This window comes from Homarus americanus, unplaced genomic scaffold (assembly GCF_018991925.1).
Source record: "Homarus americanus isolate GMGI-L3 unplaced genomic scaffold, GMGI_Hamer_2.0 scaffold23578, whole genome shotgun sequence".
Taxonomy (NCBI): domain Eukaryota; kingdom Metazoa; phylum Arthropoda; class Malacostraca; order Decapoda; family Nephropidae; genus Homarus; species Homarus americanus.
The window spans coordinates 10,072,756-10,098,871 of NW_024733231.1; the positions used below are offsets into that span (position 1 = coordinate 10,072,756).

The window sequence follows — 26,116 nt, forward strand, 5'->3', positions numbered from 1 at the left end:
TACGTCACCAACACGGCGGCAAACAAACGCTATCATTGATGCGCTCGGATGCTTCCCGCGAAATCTCCGTTATTCAAGTGAATCCAGACGTTATTATCGAAAATGGGTATCTATTGTAACTTACCGTTATTGTCGAAAATGTTATTGTGGAAGTCATTATTGGCAAGAGCCTACTGCAGTTAGAATACAGTACAATACAGTACATTATAGTACAGTTAGAATACAGAACAGTAGAGTACAGTTAGAGTACAGTATATTACAGTTCAGTTAGAATGCAGTACAGTTAGAGTACAGTACAAAACAGTTAAAATACAGTACAGTACAGTTAGAGTACATTACAGTAGTTAGAATAGAGTACAGTACAGTTAGAGTACAGTACAGTTAGAATACAGTACAGTTAGAATACAGTACAGTACAAAGCAGTTAAAATACAGTACAGTTCAGTTAGAATACAGTACAGTTAAGTTAGAATACATTACAGTACAGTTAGAATACAGTTCAGTAAAGTTAGAGTACAGTACAGTACAGTTAGAATACATTACAGTACAATACAGTTAGAGTACAGCACAGTTAGATTACAGTTCAGTACAGTTAGAGTACAGTATGGTACAGTACAGTTAGAATACAGTACAGTACATTACAGTTAGAATACAGTTAGAGTACAGTAGTTATAATACAGTACAGTACTCTAACAATGTTGTGAGTATTTCCCGCCAAGCGTGAGCCAATCACAGTGACCTGTGAGTGTGAATGCCTTGAGCCTGAACCAATAATAGAGCCTGGGAGATGTGACGTCATGACCCAATGGTGTACTGTGGGGAACGTCTGTGTCTTAGGACAGAGTCTGGTTTTGGAGGGAGTGAAGTGTGGGCGTGTGTGTGTCATCTCCCCACATGGCGGGATATAATTACATCTGAGTACCTTTCATGTGACCCCTGGTTCGCTAGCTAGGAAAATAGGTTTACTGTTTTGAAAGTCTAACTGTTCATTTTGAGTAACGTCGTTAATAAACGAAGTACCGTTAAGATTACTTCTCAATTCCCTTGTGTATGGAGTAGAGTGTTGTCCCTTTGGTTTATGAGTAATACAGTGAGCCCTATCACCTCAGTTAGCCACCTCCTAGCCTCTCCCCTTGGTGTGAGGGTCTACTATAGCCTAACCACACCCTCCCCATATTCCTTAACACCCCTCAGCCTAACCACAAACCAGCCGTTAGCTCTCTCTCTCCTTCCTCAATCACTCCACCTCCAACATCTCACGAGTAATTAGAGTATAAAGAATTAAGAATAAGAAAAGAGAATTAGAGAATAAAGGAGTAAAAGTAAGTAGAAGTAAAATAATTAAAGAAATGAAAGAATGAAAAGGTAAATACAAAATTAATTATTGTTACAGTACAGTATGGTGCTGATGATAATATAAACCACCAAGTAAAACTCACTGTTATTCATCCAGCCGAGTCTGAGGATGGAGAAGAGGAGGGACAGGCCTGTGTGCACCCCAAGCTCTACCAGGGCCTCATTTGCTGACAGGGAGGCACCGCCGCCCTCAACCTCCGTTGATGGTCCTCGGTCGCCCGTGCCAGTTAATGCCTACACAAGTAATAATTATAATTAGTCTAATTTATGACACACAGATGACATGATCAAAAGTAGAAAATAAATTTTTCTGGATCCCTAACTTATTCTGCCACTGTACTGTAGGCAATAGAAAATTGAGCAGTGACCCTGATATACCATATTGTGGCAGAACCTGGCCAGGCACAGATGGTTCACTGTGGCAGAGCCTAGCCAGGCAGACTGTGACAGAGCCTGGCCCTGCTAGTGTGAGTCACCAGGAGTGTAACAGCCTGTGTCAACATATAGACTTGTAGTATATAATTGTGGGATGTTTACATATTATTATTATACAGTAGTGAGTTATTTCCCAGCTGATATAAGATGCCACGCCCCCTCCCCAAGAGCTACAGCTGATTGGCGGTTTCAAATCTGTCCGATTTCGTCCGGAAGGAATGATGCATTTCTAAATGAGTTTATTCAAAATCGTTGGGATGACCGTTTCTGACGAGAAAGACATTTAGCTAAATTATATAGAAATACATACGTTCATTATTTCAAACATAAGTACGTAGGAAGTTTATCAGAAGTATTATTACATGAATTAACTATTAAACTCTGGTATCAAATTCATGCTTTCGGAGGATGCATTTAATATATGCAGTAAGATCTCATATTTCGTGCGATTTCAATTCACGTTTTTTTTAATTTTGCAAGCACTACCTAATGTAACCAAGTCTTATATTTGGTGTAAAATATCGTGAGTTTCGAGAGATCCAGCCAGCTGAACACTGGCCACCGTCTTGAATGACGTCACAGCCCTCATACCAGTTACAGTCATTTTGCTACAATGCGTGTTTTGTCAACACGAATTGGTTGCAATGCGATTGATGAATAGGGGAGTGCTGTTTGTAAAACGGAAAATTTTGCATACGAATGTTGGCTATAACACGTGTCAATCCTCAACGTTTTAAGTGTAGCGTGGCGCGGGGTTAGGCAATGTTTACAGTTCACGTTCGACTTCACATGTTCAATTGATTCGTGTCTTTTGTTTGTGAAGTGTTTTTTGAGAGGTACTCTGTAAATTTCTTTTTTGGGGGGCAAATTTAGCTGTTACCCATAAATATTGTATGAAAAGAATAAGAAAAAAGAATGTTTCGCAGTGAGGACTAATAACGGTTTACACCAGCACTCTCTGTTTACATCACATGATCAGTTGAATTGCGCGGTTTCTGTCAATTGCTCTGTAATTTTCTCTGTTTTCTCCAATTTTGTTGTGTTAGCCATGAATATTGAAGAACAAGGTAAGAAGAATGTTTCCAAGAAGCGTTCTGGTGATCGAACTGCCGGTGGTGAACGTAAAAGAGGTTTACAAGAACGCAACTATCGCATTGTAGCCTGCACCATTGTAGCGACTGCCCGGGCTGTTATTGTGTGCCATTTTGGGTGTTGCTACCACCTGTCGAGTCAAGATAATGGCCTCTCCCTCTACTGGGGGTCCTACTGGTGCTGGTGGGGGTGGGACAGACCCACCTAAGTAGCCAAATAAGGAAAAGGAGAAGTGGGACTATCATAAGGGAGTTAAGTTTGGCACGTACTCGATGCAGGATAAGCAGTGTGTGATTAAGTTACTTAAGGAAGGCCTAAAAACTAGTGTCCGGAAAGCACAATCAGGTCAATAAAGGCACAATTTGTATCATTTGGAGGTAATTAATGGGAAACTCAGAGGTTGATGTAGAGTGGTCAGTCTACTATATTGTTATTTTTCCCATTAGTTTATGTATTTGCATTTGGCGAATTTGAATTTGGCGCTATTTTTCCAGTCTATATTACTCGCGAAATACAAGATCTTACTTTCTTATTTTTACCACAATAAGGCATACTATGACAAATAACGTATCAGTACTAATACAGTATGCAAAAACTAACATTTTAAAGATTAAAATAACATTGAAATATTTACACGACCGTCAGCATATGCAGGAAATATGAAGTTGTCCTCCGCAAGAGTGAATTTGCTACCAGAGTTTAACAGTTAATTCATGTAATGCTATAACGAATCTAATTGGTTCTAGAACCTCGTTCGTTATAGCATTCATTCGTTATAGGATTAATCCGTTCCAGGCCCCGAAATACAACCACTTAACACTGAAAAATTTCTGTGGAAAATGTAAAAAATACAGTACTTTATCTTACCTTAGTGTTGTTCAGCATGCAGGACAGGAGGCAGAGGAGGAGGGGGGAGGAAAGAATTATGGAGAGGAGTCATCCTTCCTAGCCCTCTTTGGTGACTGTCTCACAGGCACTTTATCTGTAGGGTCTTTTGCTACATTTTTAAAAAAGGAATCCAGGGTTGGCTGCTTCAACCTTGATTTCTGGACCTTCCAAAATTAGTTCATCACAGTGTCATTAAAAATACTGATGCCCTTTTCCACAGCACCAACATCAGGATGATAATCCTCCACAAGCTTAGACAGTTTGCTCCAGCACCAGAAAACATCCTCGAGATCTTTGGCTGGAATGATGCGGCTTTCCTCCTTGTCCTCATCCTCCCCTGACTCCTCAGAAGCTAAGCTCCGCTTCAGTGTGTCTGTATCTTCAGTATGAAGCTCAAGCAGCTCCTCAGTGGACAGCTCCTTCCTGTGCTCATCCACCAACTCCTCAACATCATCATCATCATCATCATCCACTTCCAGGCCCATGGAATTGCCCAGACACACAATTTCATGTACAACAGCCTCTTCCTCTAACTCTTCAAAGCCTTCAAAGTCTCTTTGAAGCACACATTCAGGCCACAATGGCCTCCAAGCAGCACAAAGACACCTCACAGTAACCTCTTTCCAGGCTGAGGTAATTAAAAAAACAGTATCTGCTATATTGAAGTGACTCTTTCAAAATTCCTTCAAGCTAACATCACTGGAAGAAGTGGACACAACACATTTTGTAAACAGTGCCTTTGTGTACAGCTTCTTAAAGTTAGAAATTACCTGTTGATCCATGGGCTGGATGAGAGGTGTTGTGTTGGGTGGCAAGAAGTGCACAGTGATGAAGTGGAACTCCTCTGGCAATTCAACCATCAAATTAGGAGGGTGGGCTGGTGCATTGTCCATCACCAATAGAGCTTTCAGTGGAAGATTATTCTCCCTGAGGTATTCCCGAACACTGGGTCCAAACACCTCAGTCACCCACTCAGAGAATAAATTCCTGGTCACCCAAGCCTTTGGGTTTGACCGCCACATAACACCAAGGCGGTTCTTCCTAATGTTTTTGAAAGCTCTGGGGTTTTCTGCATGGTACACAAGGAGTGGTTTTATCTTGCAGTCACCAGAAGCATTAGCACAAAGAAGGAGGGTAAGCCTGTCTTTCATCGGCTTATGGCCAGGGACAGAAGTTTCCTCCCTTGTAATGTATGTACGGCGAGGCATTTTTTCCAAAAAAGTCCAGTTTCGTCAGTTAAATACCTGCTGAGAAACAAAGCCTCCCTCTTTAATCACATTTAAAAAAATGTCATGGCTTCCTTATCTGCACTAGCAGCTTCATCATGTCTCACAACACTGTGTAACTTATTTCTTCTTTTGAAACCAGTAAACCACCCCTTGGTACCCCTAAACAAAGGCACAGCACTATCACTTCCACTGGTAGTCTTGGCTTTAAGGTCCTCAAACAATTGTCTGGCCTTCTCACAAATTATAGCTTCACTAATGCTATCACCTGCCATTTCTTTCTCCTTTATCCACACTAAGAGTAAATTTTCCACTCTTCAATCACATTACACCTTGCTTTGCTAAGTCTAGATTCCCTTAGCCACTTGCACAGTTTTCAACTCCACTGTATTCTTCAAAATCGTATATATAGTCGATTTAGCCATCCCATATTCATCACTAAGTTTCGCAATGCTTGTTCCATTCTCACGTTTCTTTATGATTTCTTTCTTAGTTTCAAGGGTTATGAGCTTTCTCACTCGCTTTGGACGATTCATTGTTACATTTGTACACTTGTATAACAAAATAGTTATACAAATAAGACGAATTTCCACATCAAAAGACGAAATTTCAACAAGTTCAGTGGTGCACTGGCTACACAATGAGTCAAAGATGGCACCTGATGCTCTTTTTGTGAGCCGCGGTACAACAATATTCATGCGCCAGACGAAATAGTCCCGTATTCATCCGCGTTCATTGTAGGGGTTGAGTTCGTTATAGCATTCTCAATTTTATAGGTAAATCTGTTCGTTATTGGAATATTCGTAGTAGAATCCATTCCTTATAGCATACCCAACTTATAATACTTCTGATAAACTGCCTACGTACTTATGTTTGAAATAATGAATGTATGTACATATCTTTATATAGTAATTTACCTAAATATCTTTCTCGTCAGAAACGGTCATCCCAACAATTATGAATGACTCGACCTCCACACGCCAGCAGGTCATCATAAACGATTAGCTTTATGCTCAGTGATACAGGTACAGTCCTAGACCGAAGTTTGTGTTATAGTCCAGGTGGATGGTGCAAAGTCAGCCCCACCCTTACTGGACGACAAGTTACTATCAGTGATGCCACTCATGAAACACAAAGATATCGATATATATTCATTGAGCTGTTGGAGATGAGACTACAGTCGACCCTCGTTAATTCGGACCCCTTTAATCCAGATTTCGGATAATTCGGACAAAATCTGAACAAACTTTTTCTTTTCTTTTTTTTTAGATTTGTAGGAATATTACCTACGTGGACCTTAAGCTAAAATGCTGGTCCACCCACTGCTGGGATAAAACACCAGCGTCTTTTTGGTTAAATGTAACATCTCCACCACTAGTGAGGGGGGGGGGGGATGCAACTTTTAGCTTCAGACATGAAAAATATTTACCATTACTGCCAGTAAACAATGGAAATGTAAAACATGTACCAATTAGCAAAGAAAAGTTGTGCAGTTCCTTCAGCAAATGAAGCTCACCAACTTACAATAGGCTAAATTACCTTACAACGTGTTTTCAGTAGTCTATTTTGAAGTTCTAAGCACAGGCTAACTTATCATATCATATACGGTATCACAGTTCTCATTGATCTACCAAAAATACCGGTAATAAAAACCTTTTTGATATTTCACACTTAATATAATACCCGGTAATCAACTTCAACCTCCTATTGTTTACAACGACGTATGACGCATCACGCACCACCAGCTGTTGAGTATCAGCTAGACGGTACACGTGTTTTTCGAATTGTTTTCAGTTAAAAAACTGTTACATCACATGTATATTTTACCTTAACTGTGCCTGAATGAATATATTCCCGGAAATAAATAGTAGTTTTGCTGAAACGATGTATTTTAATGTAAAATAGGATAAAATACATGACGAAAACAAAAGATTTTACCTAACCTTCCGATGTTCAAGAGAAGTTACTCGTTTTTTTAATAGTTTTTGGTTAAAATACTGTTATATTACAATGATATTCTATTCATACTGTGCTTGATATAATGCATTCACGGAAATGTAATATTTTTGCTGAAATGACGTACGTATTACAGTGGAAAGTGGGATAAAATCGTGACGAAAACAATGACTGAAATACAGTGACCCCTCGTTTAACGAACGCCTCGGTTAACGAAATTTCGGTTAACGAACTGCCTTCCATAAGGATCTTCAATTCGGTTAACGAACAAAAATTCGGTTAACGAATTTCTTACGAACCGACCTCAACATGTTTTCGCTTGCACTGACCGGGCAACCAGCTTTAGTATCAGTCCGCCAATACATTAATCGGTTCTAGGGCTTAAATTCCTTACTATTTTAGTAAATATCAAGAAGTTTATACTATTCAATAATTTTAAAAGTTTAATATTCAATTTCTTAGTCATTTTAACGATTATTGAACATAATTGAAGGTAAAGTGACTAGTTTAATGCGAGGCATCCAGCCTCTTAACACAGCAAACAGGCGTTAGTCTCTCTCTGTTTTCACTGGAGGTAACATCTTGCTTGAGACTCTCTTCAACTAAACACTTTTTTTCTGTGTTTCCAAGCCAATTATTGGTCATTTTGAAATATATTTTACATATTGACAATATATAATGCAGTGCAGTGTTGATTTAAAGAAAATAATCTTGAATTACACCAAGAGAGCTTAAATTTTATGGGTGAAATGGCGCCATGGGGTGACTTCTCTTCCACCCCAATGCCTTCTCTTCTTCCTTCTCCTCCACCCCCATTCTAAATCCCATCATCATCATCATCCAGGAGCCTTCTACAAACACACCTCAAAGTAAGTGAACTTTTCTACCATTTTTGTTGAATTTAGGAAATTTTCGGTGAGCTGGAACCAATTACCCAAAAACCCATTGAAACAAAGGTTTCGGTTAACGAACTTTTCGTTTAACGAACGACCTTCTGGAACGGATTGAGTTCGTTAACCGAGGGGTCACTGTATAATACAATATTAACCCCTAAATTGGTTAATTCGGACAATCGGCTAAAACGGACACCCTTCCCCCCCTATTAGTCCGAATTAACGAGGGTCGACTGTATAATAAAGTAGTGCTGGAGTTGGTCTACAGGGATATTTACACTGTACTGTACAATGTAGTGTCAAGACAGGTCACATCAGGTTGGGTCAGATTATATCATATTCAGTTAAGTTAGGTTAGGGTATTAACACTATGGCATCCATAACCTAGGTTAGGTTAAGTTAGGTTAATGGACGCTAGTGTAAATATCCTGGTAGACCACATATTATAGTAACACCACTAAAGTTCTATCTGAGTACAGTGTGTGAATATACAGTGGTCCCTCGGTTAACAAACGGTACGATTAACAAAATTTCGGTTGACGAATTACCTCCCATAAGGATCTTCAATTCGGTTAACGAACAAAACTTTGATAAACAAAATCCATACGACAAACACGTTTTGTTGTGAGCATCAGCTGATGGGCTAGTCTGCTAATTCAGTATCCTGTTCTATGTTTACATTCATTTCCAGTGGAGTAAATATCAAGATAGTTGTGCTCTTTAATATTTTTTTCATTTTTTATATTAAAATTTAGTTAACATTGATAATATATGCAGTACAGCGAACTAGTTTTTTGTGCGCCCATCAGCCGCTTGACTCATCCACCAGGCGTCAGTATATGGTAAATTTCATTAAGTCCTCACTTAACGTCGTGGTTCCGTTTCTGAAAAACACAACATTAACGGAAACAACATTAGCGGAATCAATTTTCCCCATAAGAAATAGATAAAATATGGGAGTTACGTTCCCCAGCCTCTTTGCCCCATAAAATACATTTCATATACTGTCCATAAATTCAATGGAATTTTTTATAGAAAATAGTATACCTGTATATTATACATCCTAAAAGATAAATAAACTAAATCATTTTGTATTGTACTCACTGATGGGCGGAGGTGGAGCGAGTGTGTGGTGGGTAGTGGAGAGGAGGAGGGTGGTGAGTCACTGAGACCTGGAGGTTTAAACCCTCCATTTTTGTAGCAAGGCTAATGGTCTTGCATTGCTTCTTCACAACACTAACACTTGATGGGCGCTGGTAAGCCATTTTGAATGGTTACAGAACAGTATTTAAAGCAAAAACACTTAAACACACACAAACGCCGTGAATGCCTAACAAAGACTGGGGATGCTTGGGGACGCCGTGATGCTCTGCAAGAGAGCGTAGCGCGCCAAGATGAGAGAGGGTGATGTGCCGTAAAAAGTAGCCCGTGTCGACGTTGTCCGAATTATGGGTATCTAAAGAGTAGCGACGTTATAACGAAACAACGTTGTCGGGGGCAAAGTTAAACGAGGACTTACTGTAGTGTAGGAACAACTTACCCGATCTCTCTCCCGTGCACCCTGGTGGAAGCTGTGAGACAATGCATGGTATATTCTCTGCAGCACGATCAGTCTCTTGTGTAGTAGTGCAGAGAACCTCGGTTGTGCAGCGGTGGAGCTACAAAAGACGTACAGTACTCTATAGTATCACAAATGAAAGAAATCATTATGAAATATACGTAGTAGAGTATCTACAATATTGCTTTCTTCAAACACAAATTTAAACATGAAATTAATTTTTAATGTAAAAACACAAAGTTCTCTCTCATGTAGAGTGACAGGTGTAGCCAGGGTATAGTCTGTTTACTTGAACCTTACATCCGAGGACTAGGGTCATGGTGTTGCAAGACACGCTGAGGAACATGGGAAGTCACTACTGTACTGTATGGTACTGTTCTATTATTATTATGAACACAGACTACCACTATTGTACTGTATAGTACTGTACTGTACTGTTCAATTATTATTATGAACACAGACTACCACTACTGTACTGTATAGTACTATACTGTACTGTTCAATTATGAATATTGACTACCACTACTGTTATCACTACGCGCCGGCCACATGTTGAGCAAAGAAACTGTTTACTGCTCATAATAGCTTACTAAGCGAGATGGAGATGGTAGTGGCTGTACGACTGCCTGAGAGGCAGAGTCTCGCCTTCTATCATAGAGATAGCATCTAGAATTTTCATTCCTGCCAACAACTACCAGGAAGATATTATATTCGTTCTCATTGGTCAAACCCTAGACCCCCAAACATGAGTGTGATTGTGAACTATTAAATCCTCTAAAAAACTCTAAATAACTTTAATAAGTACATTTATGTACTGTATATTGATCATATTATACAAATGTCTCCTGATGTATCAACAGTTGTAACATGTGAGTTATATTTAAGAGGTTAATAGGTTATATACTGTATATTGATCGTACTATTCAAACTGTGTGTCCTGATATACCAGCAGTTGTTATATGTGAGTTATATTCAACAGGTTTTGACCAAATTATACTCATCGCGTCAACGACAAGGGTCTTATTGTCCTGCACAAACCAATATCGCTCCTATGAGCGGTTAAAACTACTGTACTGTACTGTACTGTATAGTACTGTAAGGTACTGTTCAATTATTATTATGAACACTGACTACCACTACTGTACTGTACTGTATAGTACTGTATGGTACTGTTCAATTATTATTATGAACACTGACTACCACTACTGTACTGTATAGTACTGTACTGTACTGTACTGTATGGTACTGTACTGTATGGTACTGTACTGTATAGTATTGTACTGTACTGTACTGTATAGTACTTTACTGTACTGTATAGTACTGTACTCTACTGTATAGTTCTGTAGTTTACTGTATGGTACAGTAATGTACTGTATGGTACTATTCAATTATTAATATGAACTCGGACTACCACTACTGTACTGTATTGTACTATACTGTATTGTCCTGTACTGTACTGTACTGTAGAGTACTGTACTGTATTGTGCTGTAATATACTGTATTGTCCTGTAATGTACTGTACTGCATTGTAATGTATTGTACAGTGAACCCTCACTTTACGCGGTTAATTGAACCCACGGCGGCCCGCGTAAAGTGAGAAACGCGTAAAGTGAACAACATAACATATGGGATTAATTGAGAGAGAGAGAGAGAGAGAGAGAGGAGAGAGAGAGAGCAGCCGAACTGCCAGATGTAAACAAACCTTAATTTCCCGCGGCTTTGTTGCTTTTTTTTTTTAAGGGGATTAGCCCACCCGGGCATAGGTCACTGACCCACATTGGTGCCTGAGGGGCAAAATTTTAATACTCCTGTAATAATAATAATAATTCAGATAAGTAAAAAAAAAAAAAAGCTGCCTACAGTAGGCTCTCGCCAATGACGTTCAATAGGTGCCTGAAAAACGCCGTTATTAGCGAAAACGTTATTTGTGTGACATTAAAATACATGTACAGTAAAAGTCCAAAAATCCGGACTGTTTGGGGATTGGGTCGGTCCGGATTTTCGGATTTTCCGGATTCTCAGGCAGTACTTTTAAAATTCAAATTTAAGGAAGAATAAAGAAGAGATGAACAGGTACATTTTGATAGTTTATTCATTAGCAAATATAGCATTCTTCATTTATCAAAACGAGCAGTTTTAATGAAAAAGCTGTGAATTCTAGAATTTTTTTCTTTGCCTTTTATATATCATAAATTGTAGACTTTCCAATGTCGTATGTTTCCATTAGAACATTATTGCTCACACCACGTTCTAGTTTCTTAATTATTTCAAGTTTGTCCCTCAATTTCAACGTGTTCTTCCTCTTCACACAACGAAGTTTATCTACTTTAGGAGCCATTATTATGGGCTTGTACAGTACTCTGTAAATGGAAAGAGTAGGACTCAAAATATTGTTATATTACAATGGTATTCTATTCATACTGTGCTTGATATAATGCATTCACGGAAATGTAATATTTTTGCTGAACGTACGTATTACAGTGGAAAGTGGGATAAAATCGTGACGAAAACTATGACTTTCGCATTCTTTCGCTCAAAAGATGTTACCGTAATCGCTTTTCGAATGGTTTTCAGTTCAAAAACTGTTGCCTCACAAGTGAATTCTATCTTAATTGACTTGAATAAATACTACGATACCATATTTCTGAATATTTTCATTAAAATCCATCAAAATCATTTTCCTTGTCTTCGTGCAGCACCAAACAGCTCCTCCCAGTCCTCTCCTTGAACAGGGCTAGAGGGTACGTGTTTTTCGAATCGTTTTCAGTTAAAAAACTATAACATCACACGTATATTTTACCTAAACTGCTCCTGAATGAATATATTCTCGGAAATAAATAGCAGTTTTGCGGAAACGTGATGTATTTTAATGTAAAATAGGATAAAATACATGACAAAAACAAAAGACTTTACCTAAGCTTCCGATGTTCTTGAGATGTTACTCGTTTTTTTAATAGTTTTCGGTTAAAATTCTGTTATATTACAATGATATTCTATTCATACTGTGCTTGATATAATACATTCACGGAAATGTAATATTTTTCCTGAAATTACGTACGTATTACAGAGGAAAGTGGGATAAAATCGTGACGAAAACAATGACTTTCGCTTTCTTTCGTTAAAAAGATGTTACCGTAATCGCTTTTCGAATGGTTTAGTTAAAAAACTGTTGTATTTCAATAATATTCCCACCTAACTGACTTGAATAAATACTTGAAAGGAAATATACAATATTTTTGTTGAAACTACCCACGTTTCAGTGTAAAGTGTAGTAATAATAAATGGTAAACAATTTGCCTTCGGCACTCATGTTTCATGCACGGCGAGCCTCAGTTTATAGGAAGTAGAGCGTTTTTACTGAAGGTTTTGTTGTTCCATTACCTCAAAACGTGGGTCGAACTATAAAATAGAAATATCATAAATTAACGATTTATTGGTCAAAAAATCAGGGTCGACTGATAAACGAGGGGGGTTATAGATGAGTATATACGGTATGTTGTCACAGTTTGATTGCTCATTTTAAAGTGGTGACCACGTGGTCGCTTGTTGTCGCTGTGCAGCTGTGGCGCTTGACGACGCGCACATACACACAAAAGCCCGCTAAAAAAAAAAAAAATAGTTTTTGAAAAGTCCGGATTCTCAGGTGGTCCGTTTCTGACTTTAACTGTAAAAAGGATTTATTGGTGCTGCCGCCCCAAGAATTTCACCCAGTTTTTCCCGCTTAGAAGCCCTCCTAACACTTTTTGTTCGCTGAAATAAAAAGAATTGTTATTCAATCACCACAATAAAGAGTTTGAGTAATATAACACTTAGTTTTTGAGGTGCTTGGTGTGATGATTGTTCCGTATCTGAGGGCTGCTAACACTTGCACTGTCTTTCATTCTACAAGCTAACCATTTCACAAGAAAATGCTCTGTTATCACTAACAACCTGTTTCTATCACCTTTATCATTCATAGCTCGCGATTTCCATCACTACCGAAATATTTTAGCCAGCGCAATACTCTTCTGGTCTCTCTAAGTTCCTCTTAATATTTCACACTGTAGACTCAGGACAGTTCAATTTCCTCACAATATCAATGTTCCGTGCACCACTTTCAATGAGCACAACAATCAGTTCTTTATCCTTGACCGAGTAGGCATGCTTCTTGTGGCTTTGACTCTTAACTTTGGGATCTTTCTTCTCATTCACTTTAAAAGTTCCCGGGCGTTCAGGCGGCAAATCACTCCCTCCAACACCTCCCCTAACCCCCACAGGCAAAAATGCGGAAGCCATTATTGATCACCGGCCCTAACAACCACTGGTTATAGAAGCTAAAATCTCACACGTGGGCGCAGCGGCCATTCCAGAGCGTGTGTGAGAGTAGCCGGAGCGACAACTACGCCATCAACACGGCGGCAAACAAACGCTATCATTGATGCGCCGAACGCTTCCCAAAAAACTCCATTATTCAAGAGAATCCAGACGTTATTATCGAAAATGGGTATTCATTGTAACTTACCGTTATTGTCGAAAACGTTATTGTGGAAGTCGTTATTGGCGAGAGCCTACTGTATCTACCTATTGGACAAACTAAAATCGTTCCGGACCACGGGAGTTTCCAGACCACAAAATGCCGGACTAGAGAGTTACAACCTGTACTATACTTTACTGTATTTTACTGTTTTGTCATGTATTGCACTGTACTATACTATGTACTGTGCTGTACTCTACTACTGTACTGTACTATAAAGTACTGTATTGTACTCTATTGTAATTGTACTGTATTGTATTGCACTGTACTGTAATGTACTGTATGTCCGACAGGACCCTGCGCATAATGCAATGGCGAGGAGTGTAGTATAGTAAAGCCTCTGATAACAATGGTTCAACCAACAACTTTTTCATTTAAGATCCTAGTTAATTTAGGACCCAATTCAATTTATGTCCTTAATTCATTCAGATTTAAGACCAAAATATAATAAAAATAAATAAAATTACATTTTCATATACAGTACTGAAAATAATAACTAACCTCACATGTATTATAAAAAAAATATATACTGTAAAACAAAAGAAGAGCTTTGTGCTAATAAACTGCCTTGCTAATGAGTGGTAATGCGCATCGGCAGTAAACAACAGTTGGAGCTTACGTCCATTTGTTTTCACGCATCTGAACAGGAACAGGAGAAAAACTTTCTCAGGTTTCTTACAGTATTTTTGCATCCCTCTTCAACATGAGTAAGAGAGCAAGTGATGGTAGTGTTGTTTCAAAAGCTAATAAAGAGTACCTGTATAAGCTTAGCCAAGAAACTAGATGTGTTAAAACGATATGAAAAAGGTGAGAGGTCTGTGGCTATTATATGGAGCAAGAAATGAACATATTTTCTGAAGTGGATCCATTAACAGAACAAAGCAATAAAATTGAAATAAACACAAATGACCGCTACATAAAGATGCATAATGAGAAAAGAAGAAGCTGTGCGAGGTTCTTTCGACAGCTTTATTATTTGAAGGCCTAAACCATCAACTTTAGCTACACCATCAAATTCAGCATCATAAGCAACTTCAACATCAACTTCAGGTTCAGTAACAGTTTCAGCAACAGCTTTACGGAAAGCTTTCATCACTGCTGAGAAGGCAACCAACAGATACATAGTAAACACTTGAACTACCGACCACTTGTTACTCAGATGTAACACACTACTTACTGACAATGATCTGCCTGTGAAGCCAACACCAACACTCAACTTACCGAGCAAGAGCTGCCTGTGAAGCCAGGAGAGCATTGACATGACTAAGTTGGTTCAGGTGAAGGAGGCTCTGGTTCATAGTCTGCAAACTGTGGGCCCCCACGCATCACACAGCCAGGACCTGCCACCACAACCACCTCCTACAGGAAGGATAAAGTAAAAAAAAAATTTTTACAAAGATTTTGTAAAAAGTATAAATAATACTGTACAGACTGCCTGCATTTCAACAGCTTTTTTGACAGTAACTTAATATCAAAAGATTAAATAAAAATTAACACATAAGGTCATGTTGCCATCATAGTTCCTCTCAGGTCCTGGATACAGTATTACACTTTCATACTCAACCTCTATACTGTAAACTGTACCAAAATTTACTTTACAGTACTGTATACAGTATATCTGAACCTTGGGTGTACAGTACAGTACTGTGAACCTTGGGTGTACACAGTACAGTACTGTGAACCTTGGGTGTACAGTACAGTACTGTGAACCTTGGGTGTACAGTACAGTACTGTGAACCTTGGGTGTACAGTACAGTACTGTGAACCTTGGGTGTACAGTACAGTACTGTGAACCTTGTACAGTACAGTACTGTGAACCTTGGGTGTACAGTACAGTACTGTGAACCTAGTGTACAGTACAGTACTGTGAACCTTGGGTGTACAATACAATGCACTGTGAACCTGAGTGTACAGTACAGTACTGTGAACTTGTGGTGTACAGTGCAGTACTGTGAACCTTGTGCATGCAATGCACTGTGAACATGGGTGCATAGTACCGTGAACCTGGGTGTACAGTACAGTACCGTGAACACTTGGGTGTACAGTACAGTACTGTGATGGGAAGTACTGTGAACCTTGGGTGTACAGTACAGTACTGTGAACCTTGGGTGTACAGTACTGTGAACCTTGGTGCAGTGCAGTGCTATGAACAGGTGTACAGTACTGTGAACCTTGGTACAGTACTGTGAACCTTGTAGTGTACAGTACTGTGAACCTTGGGTATACAGTACTGTGAACCTTGGGTGTACAGTGCAGTGCCTGTGAACCTTGGGTGTACAGTGCAGTACTATGAACCTTGGGTGTACAGTACAGTACTGTGGACCTTGGGTGTACAGTGCAATGCTACGAACCTTGTGTACAGTACAGTACTGTGAACCTTGGGTGTACAGTACAGTACTGTGAACCTTGAGTGTACAGTACTGTGAACCTTGGGTGTACAGTACAGTACTGTGAACCTGGGTGTACAGCACTGTGAACCTTGGGTTTACAGTACAGTACTGTGAACCTTGGGTGTACAGTACAATACTGTGAACCTTGGGTGTACAATACAGTACTGTGAACCTTGGGTGTACAGTACAGTACTGTGAACCTTGGGTGTACACTAGCTGCATCCATTATAGTGACTGTTTAAATTAGCTGGTACATGTACACAGTACAGTACTGTACAGTACATGTAGAGTATGTGACAAAAACATCCTCTTTATACAGTATTTACTGTACCTTGTTCTCCAGGAGTCTGTCGTAGAGGACAAGTGTGGAGTCACTGAAGGCTATAGCTTGGCAGTCCTCGGCAAGCCATGATGACGTGAGGTGCTCTCTCCACCCAAGTTTGACTGTTGGTGGTGCCACAGGTGGATCACTGCCCACCACCCCACCCTCCATCATCCTCTGTTCCATGCTGCAACACAAAAAATATATATCATTAATACATCTCAACAGTATATACGCTACTTTATTAATAACCACACCTTTCCTTTTCAATAAAACTTATCTCTACAGTGTGCAGGGTGTTCTGTAAATACAGTTCTTAATTCAGGGGGTGTATTCATGAGACATAAATAAAGATAAATTACTAAATGACCAAATTGTCAACTTTCAATAGTTTTGGAGTTACAGCACAAGACAAGTTTAGTAGTACTGTAATGTGATGAAACCTACAGTTACCTGACATAAATCCCCTTGATTTCTACCCGTGGGGTCACATAAAAAGCAAGGTGTATGTCACAGAGGTTCACAAACCGTAAGGAATTGTGGCGCCTACAGGACAGTGTGACAAACAGTCGCAACACCCCTGGGGTCTTTGAACGTGTGCAACATTCACTAGTGTGACGGGCTGAGCTGAGCCCTGCATTGAGCAAGAGGGGCGGAACTTGAACATTTCCTCTGAATGTGAATACCAATACAAATCATATGGCATTATTAATGTTAATAAACGTAGCACAGTGTATTGATGTTTCATACAGTGACCCCTCGTTTAACGAACGCCTCGGTTAACGAAATTTCGGTTAACGAACTGCCTTCCATAAGGATCTTCAATTCGTTAATCGAACAAAATTCAAGTATGAATTTCTACGAACCGACCTCAACATGTTTCGCTTGCACTGGCCGGGCAACCAGCTTTAGTATCAGTCCGCCAATACATTAATCGGTTCTAGGGCTTAAATTCCTAACTATTTTAGTAAATATCAAGAAGTTTATACTATTCAATAATATTAAAAGTTTAATATTCAATTTTTTAGTCATTTTAACAATTATTGAACATAATTGAAGGTAAAGTGACTAGTTTAAAGAGCATCCAGCCTCTTAACACAGCAAACAGGCGTTAGTCTCTTGTTTTCACTGGAGGTAACATCTTGCTTGAGACTCTCTTCAACTAAATGCTCTTTTTTCTGTGTTTCCAAGCAAATTATTGGTCATTTTGAAATATATTTTACATATTGACAATATATAATGCAGTACAGTGTTGATTAAAGAAAATAATCTTGAAATACACCAAGAGAACTAATATTTTATGGGTGAAATGGTGCCATGGGGTGACTTCTCTTCCACCCCAATGCCTTCTCTTCTTCCTTCTCCTCCACCCCCATTGTAATTCCCATCATCATCATCATCATCATCCAGGATTCTACATACACACCTTAAAGTAAGTGAACTTTTCTACCATTTTTGTTGAATTTAGGAAATTTTCGGTGAGCTGGAACCAATTACCCAAAAACCCATTGAAACAATGGTTTCGGTTAACGAACTTTTCGTTAACGAACGACCTTCTGGAACGGATTGAGTTCGTTAACCGAGGGGTCACTGTACAGTATACAATATTTAACCCTATGCACCACACTTTCACCTTCACTTGTAAGCCAACCCATGAGCCAACACTACAGCCCTGTGTTTGTTTCTTGGTTGATCATAAACCCGCCATCACACTGCTCCACGATTATTGGCCAATTTCGTACATTTTATTTATCATGACTGTTTTTTCTAATAGTGAGTGAAAGGACAGAACTAACATTTAGATTGAACTGTGTTGTGGTGACTGTGAAGTGATATTTTCTGTTGTTTTTCGTGATTTGAAGATATGTCGACTCTGTTGTTGTGAAAGTGTGAGTAATGTCAGCCACTATGACTGTTTTTTGTTATAACCATTTGCTCTGTTTTAGTGACTGTGAAGTGAGCAGTGTAAGTATGAAAATGTCTGGGAAGACCAAGGCACCCTAGACAACCATGTCTCTGAGGTGAACCTTAACATTATGAAGCAGCACGAGACCACCCAGAGGCTGTGTGGGTGCTGAGTGACATCTCTACTTCACCTACAAAGTCCCCTTAGCCTCAAAAGGGACATGTGATGATGACCAGACTTATTCTTCATGATGTAGTGAGTGTGTTTTGTTCTGATAGCAGTACAGCTAGACCCCGACTTACGACGGGGTTAGGGACCCAAATCCAGGTCGTAAGTCCGAATGGTCGTAAATCCAACAGATAAAAAATAAAAAAAAATTATAATTATAAAAATCTACAATGAAATACAGTACAGTGAAAGTAATAAATAATGAGGAATGGATACAGTGTGACTGAGCACTTACTTTTAATGTAGTCAGCTGAATGCAATATGGGGCCCCCATAATTTCTTAATTATACATGGAGACTACATTAACTGGAAACGCTTTCGGATAGAAAAATGCTGTCATTTGGGGAGGGGGAAAAAAGGTCACAACTGGCGGTTGTAGTCCCGGAGGTCGTAAGTCGGGGTTCAGCTGTACAGTATTGTAGGAATTGTTTTGTCAGTGATACATGTGTGTTTGAGGACTGGCTGGGAACATATCCTATTGAACCTCATGTTATAATGGTCCCTATCTATGATAATTCAATTAATGATGAGTTTTTCAGCAACCTCACCCCATCGTATCTCGAGGTTTACCTGTATGTAACAACAGCAATATGCATTAACATATCTCACAGGCCACAGCTGACTGGCATGTCAGCCAGCTGACTCCTGAAACGGCTCTCAGAAAAACGGACTTCTTTAACAATTATTCTACTCTATCTAAATGATGTGGCTTAGAAACAAAGAAAATATAATACTGTATATGACTATAAAATAATAAAAATGAAGAGCATGGGTGTGTATGTGTTGGTGGTGGGCAATAACTACGTCTCCGACTCACCAGCCTAGCAGCCGTGTTTATTGTTGCTTTTAATGAAATTATAGAAGTTATCAAAAAATCATTACAATAGTCTAATGTGGCTTACAAATAAAGAAATTAAAAGCATGCCCTAAAAATTTGCGAGGGTTAGGTTCTCAAAATGGCCAAGAATAGCCAACTCTGCCAATAAAATTTGCTAACTGGGGGATTTTTATTTGTGTGCAAAGAAATGTATATTCCCTTTATGTGCCCTTTGGACACAAATAATCATACACAAGACAACACAATTTAATAATATAAGCATCTACCCTCAAGTCAACTCCGATTTGTTATTAACAAAGCGTGGAGTTGACTTGAGGGTGATCACACACATATATAGAATATAGGTATAAGAAATTACTGTCTCTAAAACAAATGGCTCCCTGTCCCGTCAGCAACAGTGAGTGAGGACACACAAGCTGTAGCCTTTCCTCCTACACTCACCACTTGCTTCTACACACAATGATTAATTCACTTTATGTTTTTGACCTTATGATAATTATTTTATATTTTTGGGGCCACATATTGTGTGTGGTGCACATTTAAACTGAAATACAGGCATCACCCGCGTTATGGAAGGGTTCCGTCCCTGGAAAATTGACCATATCGCGAAATTCCGTAACGCAAAAAACCTATTTTACCATTGACTTCCATTATAAAATCCGAGATGTGTTCCTACGGAATTTCTTTAGGCCCCAAAAACGTAATTCGCTAACTTTTATGAATGAAAATAAACATTTATAAACACATACAATACAGTACATTTAAATAATTCATCATATACATGTAATATGAAGAGAAATACAGTTGAAATAAATAAAATATTGTACTGTACTCTACCACAAAAGATGTTGACTGCCGCGTGAGGATAGGTGGTGCAAAGAGTTATTGGGAGGGAGAGGCACTATTTCTTCTGCCCTGCCCTAAATCATCATCTGCTTCATCATCTGCTTTCTGCTTTTCTCTGAGGATGAATAACTCATCCAAAGTTGCTTGATGTTTACGGCTTACCTTCTCCTTTGTACAGCTCAGTGTAGGAACTGGAGAGCATTGTTAACTGCCTGCAATCTTGATGTTCCTTTCACGGTTAGTCAAGTATCAGCAAAGATTTGCAGACCTTCCTCCTCTATTAGTGCAAACGCTTAGACATATCCTCTTGTTGTCAAATTGAAGTGGGGTGGGTGGAGATTCTATATCTCTTCTTATGTCCTGCAGTCAGCTCTTGTTCCAGCATCATCAGATCTTCATTAGTCAAATCTTCTCTATGGACTCTAACAACTCAACCACATCATTTTCTATGATTCTTCAAAGTTCATGATTGTTTGCAAGCGTCACAAATGTCTTGTTGAACTTGCTGTAGACTCTTCAGCTTGCTAAAAACCGTGAAATCATGGACACACTCTGGCCATGTTTTCCATTCATAGCTGAGGTTTCACTCATCCCCTGACTCGCTATATTATCCACAGCATCCAAGATGTTGAACTTTTTTCCAGAAGTCCTTAATTGTAGGTTTATCCTCCCATCAATTGCTTTTATGAGCTGCAAAAAAGTTTTCCCTAAGATAATATGCCTTAAAGTTAGCTATATCACACCTTTGATCCATTGGCTGCAGCAAGCGTTTCAGATGTACTCCGCACTCTCACATTATCAGAAAAGATCATTTAAAATTCTCTGCCTAGGTGGTCAAGTATTGTCTAAGAGGAGCAATGCTTTATTAGATAGTGTTACGCCCACATTATATCTTTCTTTACAGCAGGGCAAAAAATAGTTAGTGAACTGGGGTTCTTGGAAAAAGGGTCATGGTTATCCAAGCTTATTGGAATGCCAAACCACAGGTAGATTAGACTTGCATAGCTCCCTTGAGTATTCCTGGATTTTCTGAGTGATACACAAATAGGGTTTTAATTTCATGTCACCTGAAGCATTTCCTCCCAGAAGAAGTGTTAAACGATCTTGGATGCTTTTAAAGCCTGGTGCTGATTTTTCTTCAGTGGAAATAAAAGTTCTAGCATATACGCGCTTTTCAGAAAAGCCCAGTTTCATCAACATTGTACAATTTGTTCTGTGTAAAATCTCCTTTCATCAATAATTTTCTTTCAGCTCAGCAGATATGCGTGGGCTAGCAGAATCTGTATCAGCACTGGCAGTCACCGCCATTTTGATGTTGTGTAAATTAAGGCTCTTTCTTAGACCTTTCAAAACCAGCCTCTTACTAGCCAGAAAAGGTTTAAACCTCAGAAGATGCACCTTCCTTTCCTGTAAATCATTATAAATGTATAAACTTTGGCGGCTTCCTGTTTGACAAACTGAAGTAGTGTTTAGTGGCACATTGTGCTTTAGCCCGGATCTTCAATCCAGACACTTGTGGAGTCGCCTGCTATCTCAACACATCGCTAAGATCACTTTGATGAAAATACAAGGTTCGAAAGCAGCCTCAGCACTTGACCTAATTCTGTCCCCATTATCATGGATTGTTCCTACTGTTGAAGTAGCGACTCAATGTTTTGCAATTCCGCCAAGTTTTTCCAGCATCAAACCTTCTTAAAAATGTCAAGTTTAATATCCAATGTAATGCCTCGTGCTTTTTTTTTTGTACCATGTGTCACTTTCCACTTGATGGCCTCTTTTTCCAGTCATCTTGAATATGGGTAATGCACTGTACCGGCACTGTATTTACTGTATGTTTGTTAAAGCAACTGGGGTCCGCAGGTGGGCGCCGAAACACGCGCCAAGACAGTGGATGCCGTAAACAATGGAGTGACTCTCTGGCGGTAGCAAAACACCAAGAAATCCATACCAAAGAAATTTATTTATTTTTAATAAAAATAAAATTTTATAGTGATTTTTTTTAATTGTTAAAATTTACCCAATTTCATAAGGGCGGATTTACGGACGTGAAATTATTGGTCATAATTTACAAATTCCGTGAAGAGCCGAAATTTCAGAACCAGGCTTCCGTAACCCGGCTCAGAAGCCGGGGGATGCCTGTAGGACTAACCAGCAAAGTTGCCAGATGTGCTATTGACAGGTATTTACAGTATGTGCTATAAACAGGTGCTTCAGGGGTGATTTAAGGTTTTCAAAGGTAATATTGACAAAACGCATTTTTTGGCTCTATGCGCACCTTTTCAGAACAAACCCCCAACGTAAGATGTGAGACGGCTATATTATGCAAACACTGTACTGTACCCTATTTGTACCACTCTACTCTTGTAGAGGCAGGAGGACACAATAACTAGGGCAGGCACAATAACTAGGCAGGAGGACACACAACTAGGCAGGAGGAAACAATAACTAGGCAGGGGAAACAATAACTAGGCAGGGGACACAATAACTAGGCAGGGGAAACAATAACTGGGCAGGGGACACAATAACCAGGCAGGGGGAAACAATAACTAGGAAGGGGACACAATAACTAGGAAGGGGAAACAATAACTAGGAAGCAGGGGAAACAATAACTAGGCAGGGGACACAATAACTAGGCAGGGGGAAACAATAACTAGGCAGGGGACAATACAACTAGGCAGGGGAAACAATAACAGGTAGGGGGACACAATAACTAGGCAGGGGAAACAATAACTAGGCAGGAGAAACAATAACTAGGGAAGGGGGAAACAATAATTCAGGTAAACAATAACTAGGCAGGGGAAACAATAACAAGGCAGGGGACACAATAACTAGGCAGGGGAAACAATAACTAGGAAGGGGAAACAATAATCAGGCAGGGGAAACAATAATAAGGCAGGGGGAAACAATAACTAGTAGGGGAAACAATAACTAGGCAGGGGAAACAAACTAGGCAGGGACACAATAATTAGGCAGGGGAACAATAACTAGGCAGGGGAAACAATAACAAGGCAGGGAAACAATAACAGCAGGGGAAACAATAACTAGGCAGGGGAAACAATAAAGGGAAGGGGAAACAATAACTAGCAGGAGGACACACACAAGGCAGGGGACACAATAACTGTAAAGGAAACAATAACAAGGCAGGGGAAACAATAACTAGGAAGGGGGAAACAATAACTAGAAGGGAAACAATAACTAGGCAGGAGGAAACAATACTAGGCAGGGGAAACAATAACTCAGGAAGGGAAACAATAACTAGGCAGGAGGAAACAATAACTAGAAGGAGGGACAATTAGGAAAGAAAATAACTAGGGAGGAAAACAATAATTAGGCAGGGGAAACAATAACTAGGAAGGGGAAACAATACCAGGCAGGGGAAACAATAATTAGGCAGGGGGAAACAATAACTAGGTAAAATAACAATTAGGGCAGGGGGAAACAATAACTAGGAAGGGGAAACAATAATCTAGGGTAGGAGGAATAATAACTAGGTAGGGGAAACAATAATTAGGCAGGGGAAACAATAACTAGGCAGGAGGACACAATAACAAGGCAGGAGGACACAATAATCAGGTAGGGGAAACAATAACTAGGCAGGAGGAAACAATAATTAGGAAGGGGAAACAATAACAGGTAGGAGAAGGCCAACAAGGCAGGGACACAATAACTAGGAAGGGGAAACAATAACCAGGCAGGAGGAAACACAATTCAGGCAGGGGAAACAATAACTAGGCAGGGAACAATAACTAGGCAGGGGGAAAATAATACAAGAGGGGAAACAATAACTAGGCAGGAGGAAACACACACAAGTAGGGGAAACAATAATTAGGGCAGGAGACACAATAACAAGGCAAGGGAAACAATAACTAGCAGGGGACAATAACAAGGCAGGGGAAACAATAACTAGGCAGGGAACAATAACTAAGGGGAAACAATAACAAGGCAGGGGAAATAATAATCAGGGCAGGGGAAACAATAATTAGGGCAGGGGAAACAATAACTAGGCAGGGGAAACAATAACTAGGCAGGGAAACAATAACTAGGCAGGGGAAACAATAACAAGGAGGGACACACAATAACAAGGCAGGGGACACAATAATCAGGGCAGGGAAACAATAAGGCAGGAAACAAATAACTAGGCAGGGGAAACAATAATTAGGTAGGGGGAAACAATAACTAGGCAGGGAAATAATAACTAGGCAGGTGGAAACAATAACTAGGCAGGGGAAATACACTAGGTAGGGGAACAATAACTAGGCAGGGGAAACAATAACCAGGCAGGGAAACAATAACTAGGCAGGGGAAACAATAACTAGTAGGGGGAACAATAACAGGCAGGGAAACAATAACTAGGCAGGGGAAAACAATAACTAGAGGGAAACAATAACTAGGCAGGGGGAATAACAATCAGGCAGTGGGAAACAATAACTAGGCAGGGGAAACAATAACTAGGCAGGGGAAACAATAACTCAGGCAGGGGGAAATAAAGGCAGGTAAGCAATACCAGGGCAGGGGAAACAATAACTAGCAGGGGACAACAAAGTAAGTAGGGGACAATAACTAGGCAGGGAAACAATAACAAGTAGGGGAAACAATAATAGGTAGGGGAAACAATACCAGGCAGGGGAAACACAATAACTAGGCAGAAACAAAAACAAGGCAGGGGACACAATAACTCAGGTGGGGAAACAATAACATAGGGAGGAAACACACACAAGGCAGGAGGGAAACAATAACAAGCAGGAGGAAACAATAACAAGTGGGGAAATAATACAAGGCAGGGGACACAATAACAGTAGGGGAAACAATAACAAGGCAGGGGAAACAATAACTAGGGTGGGGAAACAATAACAAGGCAGGGGACACAATACCAGGCAGGGAAACAATAACAAGGCAGGGAAACAATAACAAGGCAGGGAAAACAATAACAAGGCAGGGGAAAATAACTAGGCAGGGGACACAATAACTGGAAGGAGGAAACACACCAGGCAGGGGCAGGAGAAACAATAACAGGCACAATACCAGGCAGGAGGAAATAATACTAGGCAGGGGGCACACAATAGGTAGAAACAATAATTAGGCAGGAGGAAATACTAGGCAGGGGAAACAATACTAGGTGAGGAAACAATACTAGGCAGGAGGAAACAATACCAGGTAGGGGAAATAATAACAGGTAGGGACACAATACTAGGTAGGGAAACAATTAGCAAGAGGAAACAATAACTAGGCAGGAGGAAACAATAACAAGGCAGGGAATAGGGGGCACAATAACTAGAGAGGGAAACAATAACCAAGAGGAGAACACACCAGGCAGGTGAAACAATAACAAGGCAGGGGAAACAAACCAGGCAGGGGAAACAATACGGTAAAACAACCAGGCAGGGGACACAAAACTAGGCAGGTGAAACACACCAGGTAGGGGACATAAACTAGGCAGGAAACAATAACAGGTAGGGAAACAACTAATAATGGTAAAACAATAACTAGGCAGGGAAAATACTAGGCAGGGGAAATAATACCAGGTGGTAAAACAATACTAGGCAGGTGAAACAATACCAGGCAGGAAACAATAACAAGGAGGAAAAACAATACCAGGCAGGGAAATAATAACAAGGGGGGGAAACAATAATTAGGCAGGGGAAAACAATACCAGGCAGGGGAAACAATAAC

The 26,116-nt window shown here is 39.7% G+C and overlaps 1 protein-coding gene across 1 annotated transcript in view; it reads right to left on the reverse strand.

Annotated features, from left to right (window-relative positions):
• LOC121869749 (probable E3 ubiquitin-protein ligase HERC1) overlaps window positions 1-26,116 on the reverse strand; it is a gene marked incomplete in the record, with an annotated part of 301,592 nt that overhangs the window by 272,159 nt on the left and 3,317 nt on the right. Inside the window, 4 exon segments of the mRNA XM_042371322.1 lie at window positions 1,439-1,589; window positions 9,386-9,503; window positions 15,138-15,275; window positions 16,638-16,815. Of these exon segments, the coding sequence (XP_042227256.1) occupies window positions 1,439-1,589; window positions 9,386-9,503; window positions 15,138-15,214 (346 nt within the window).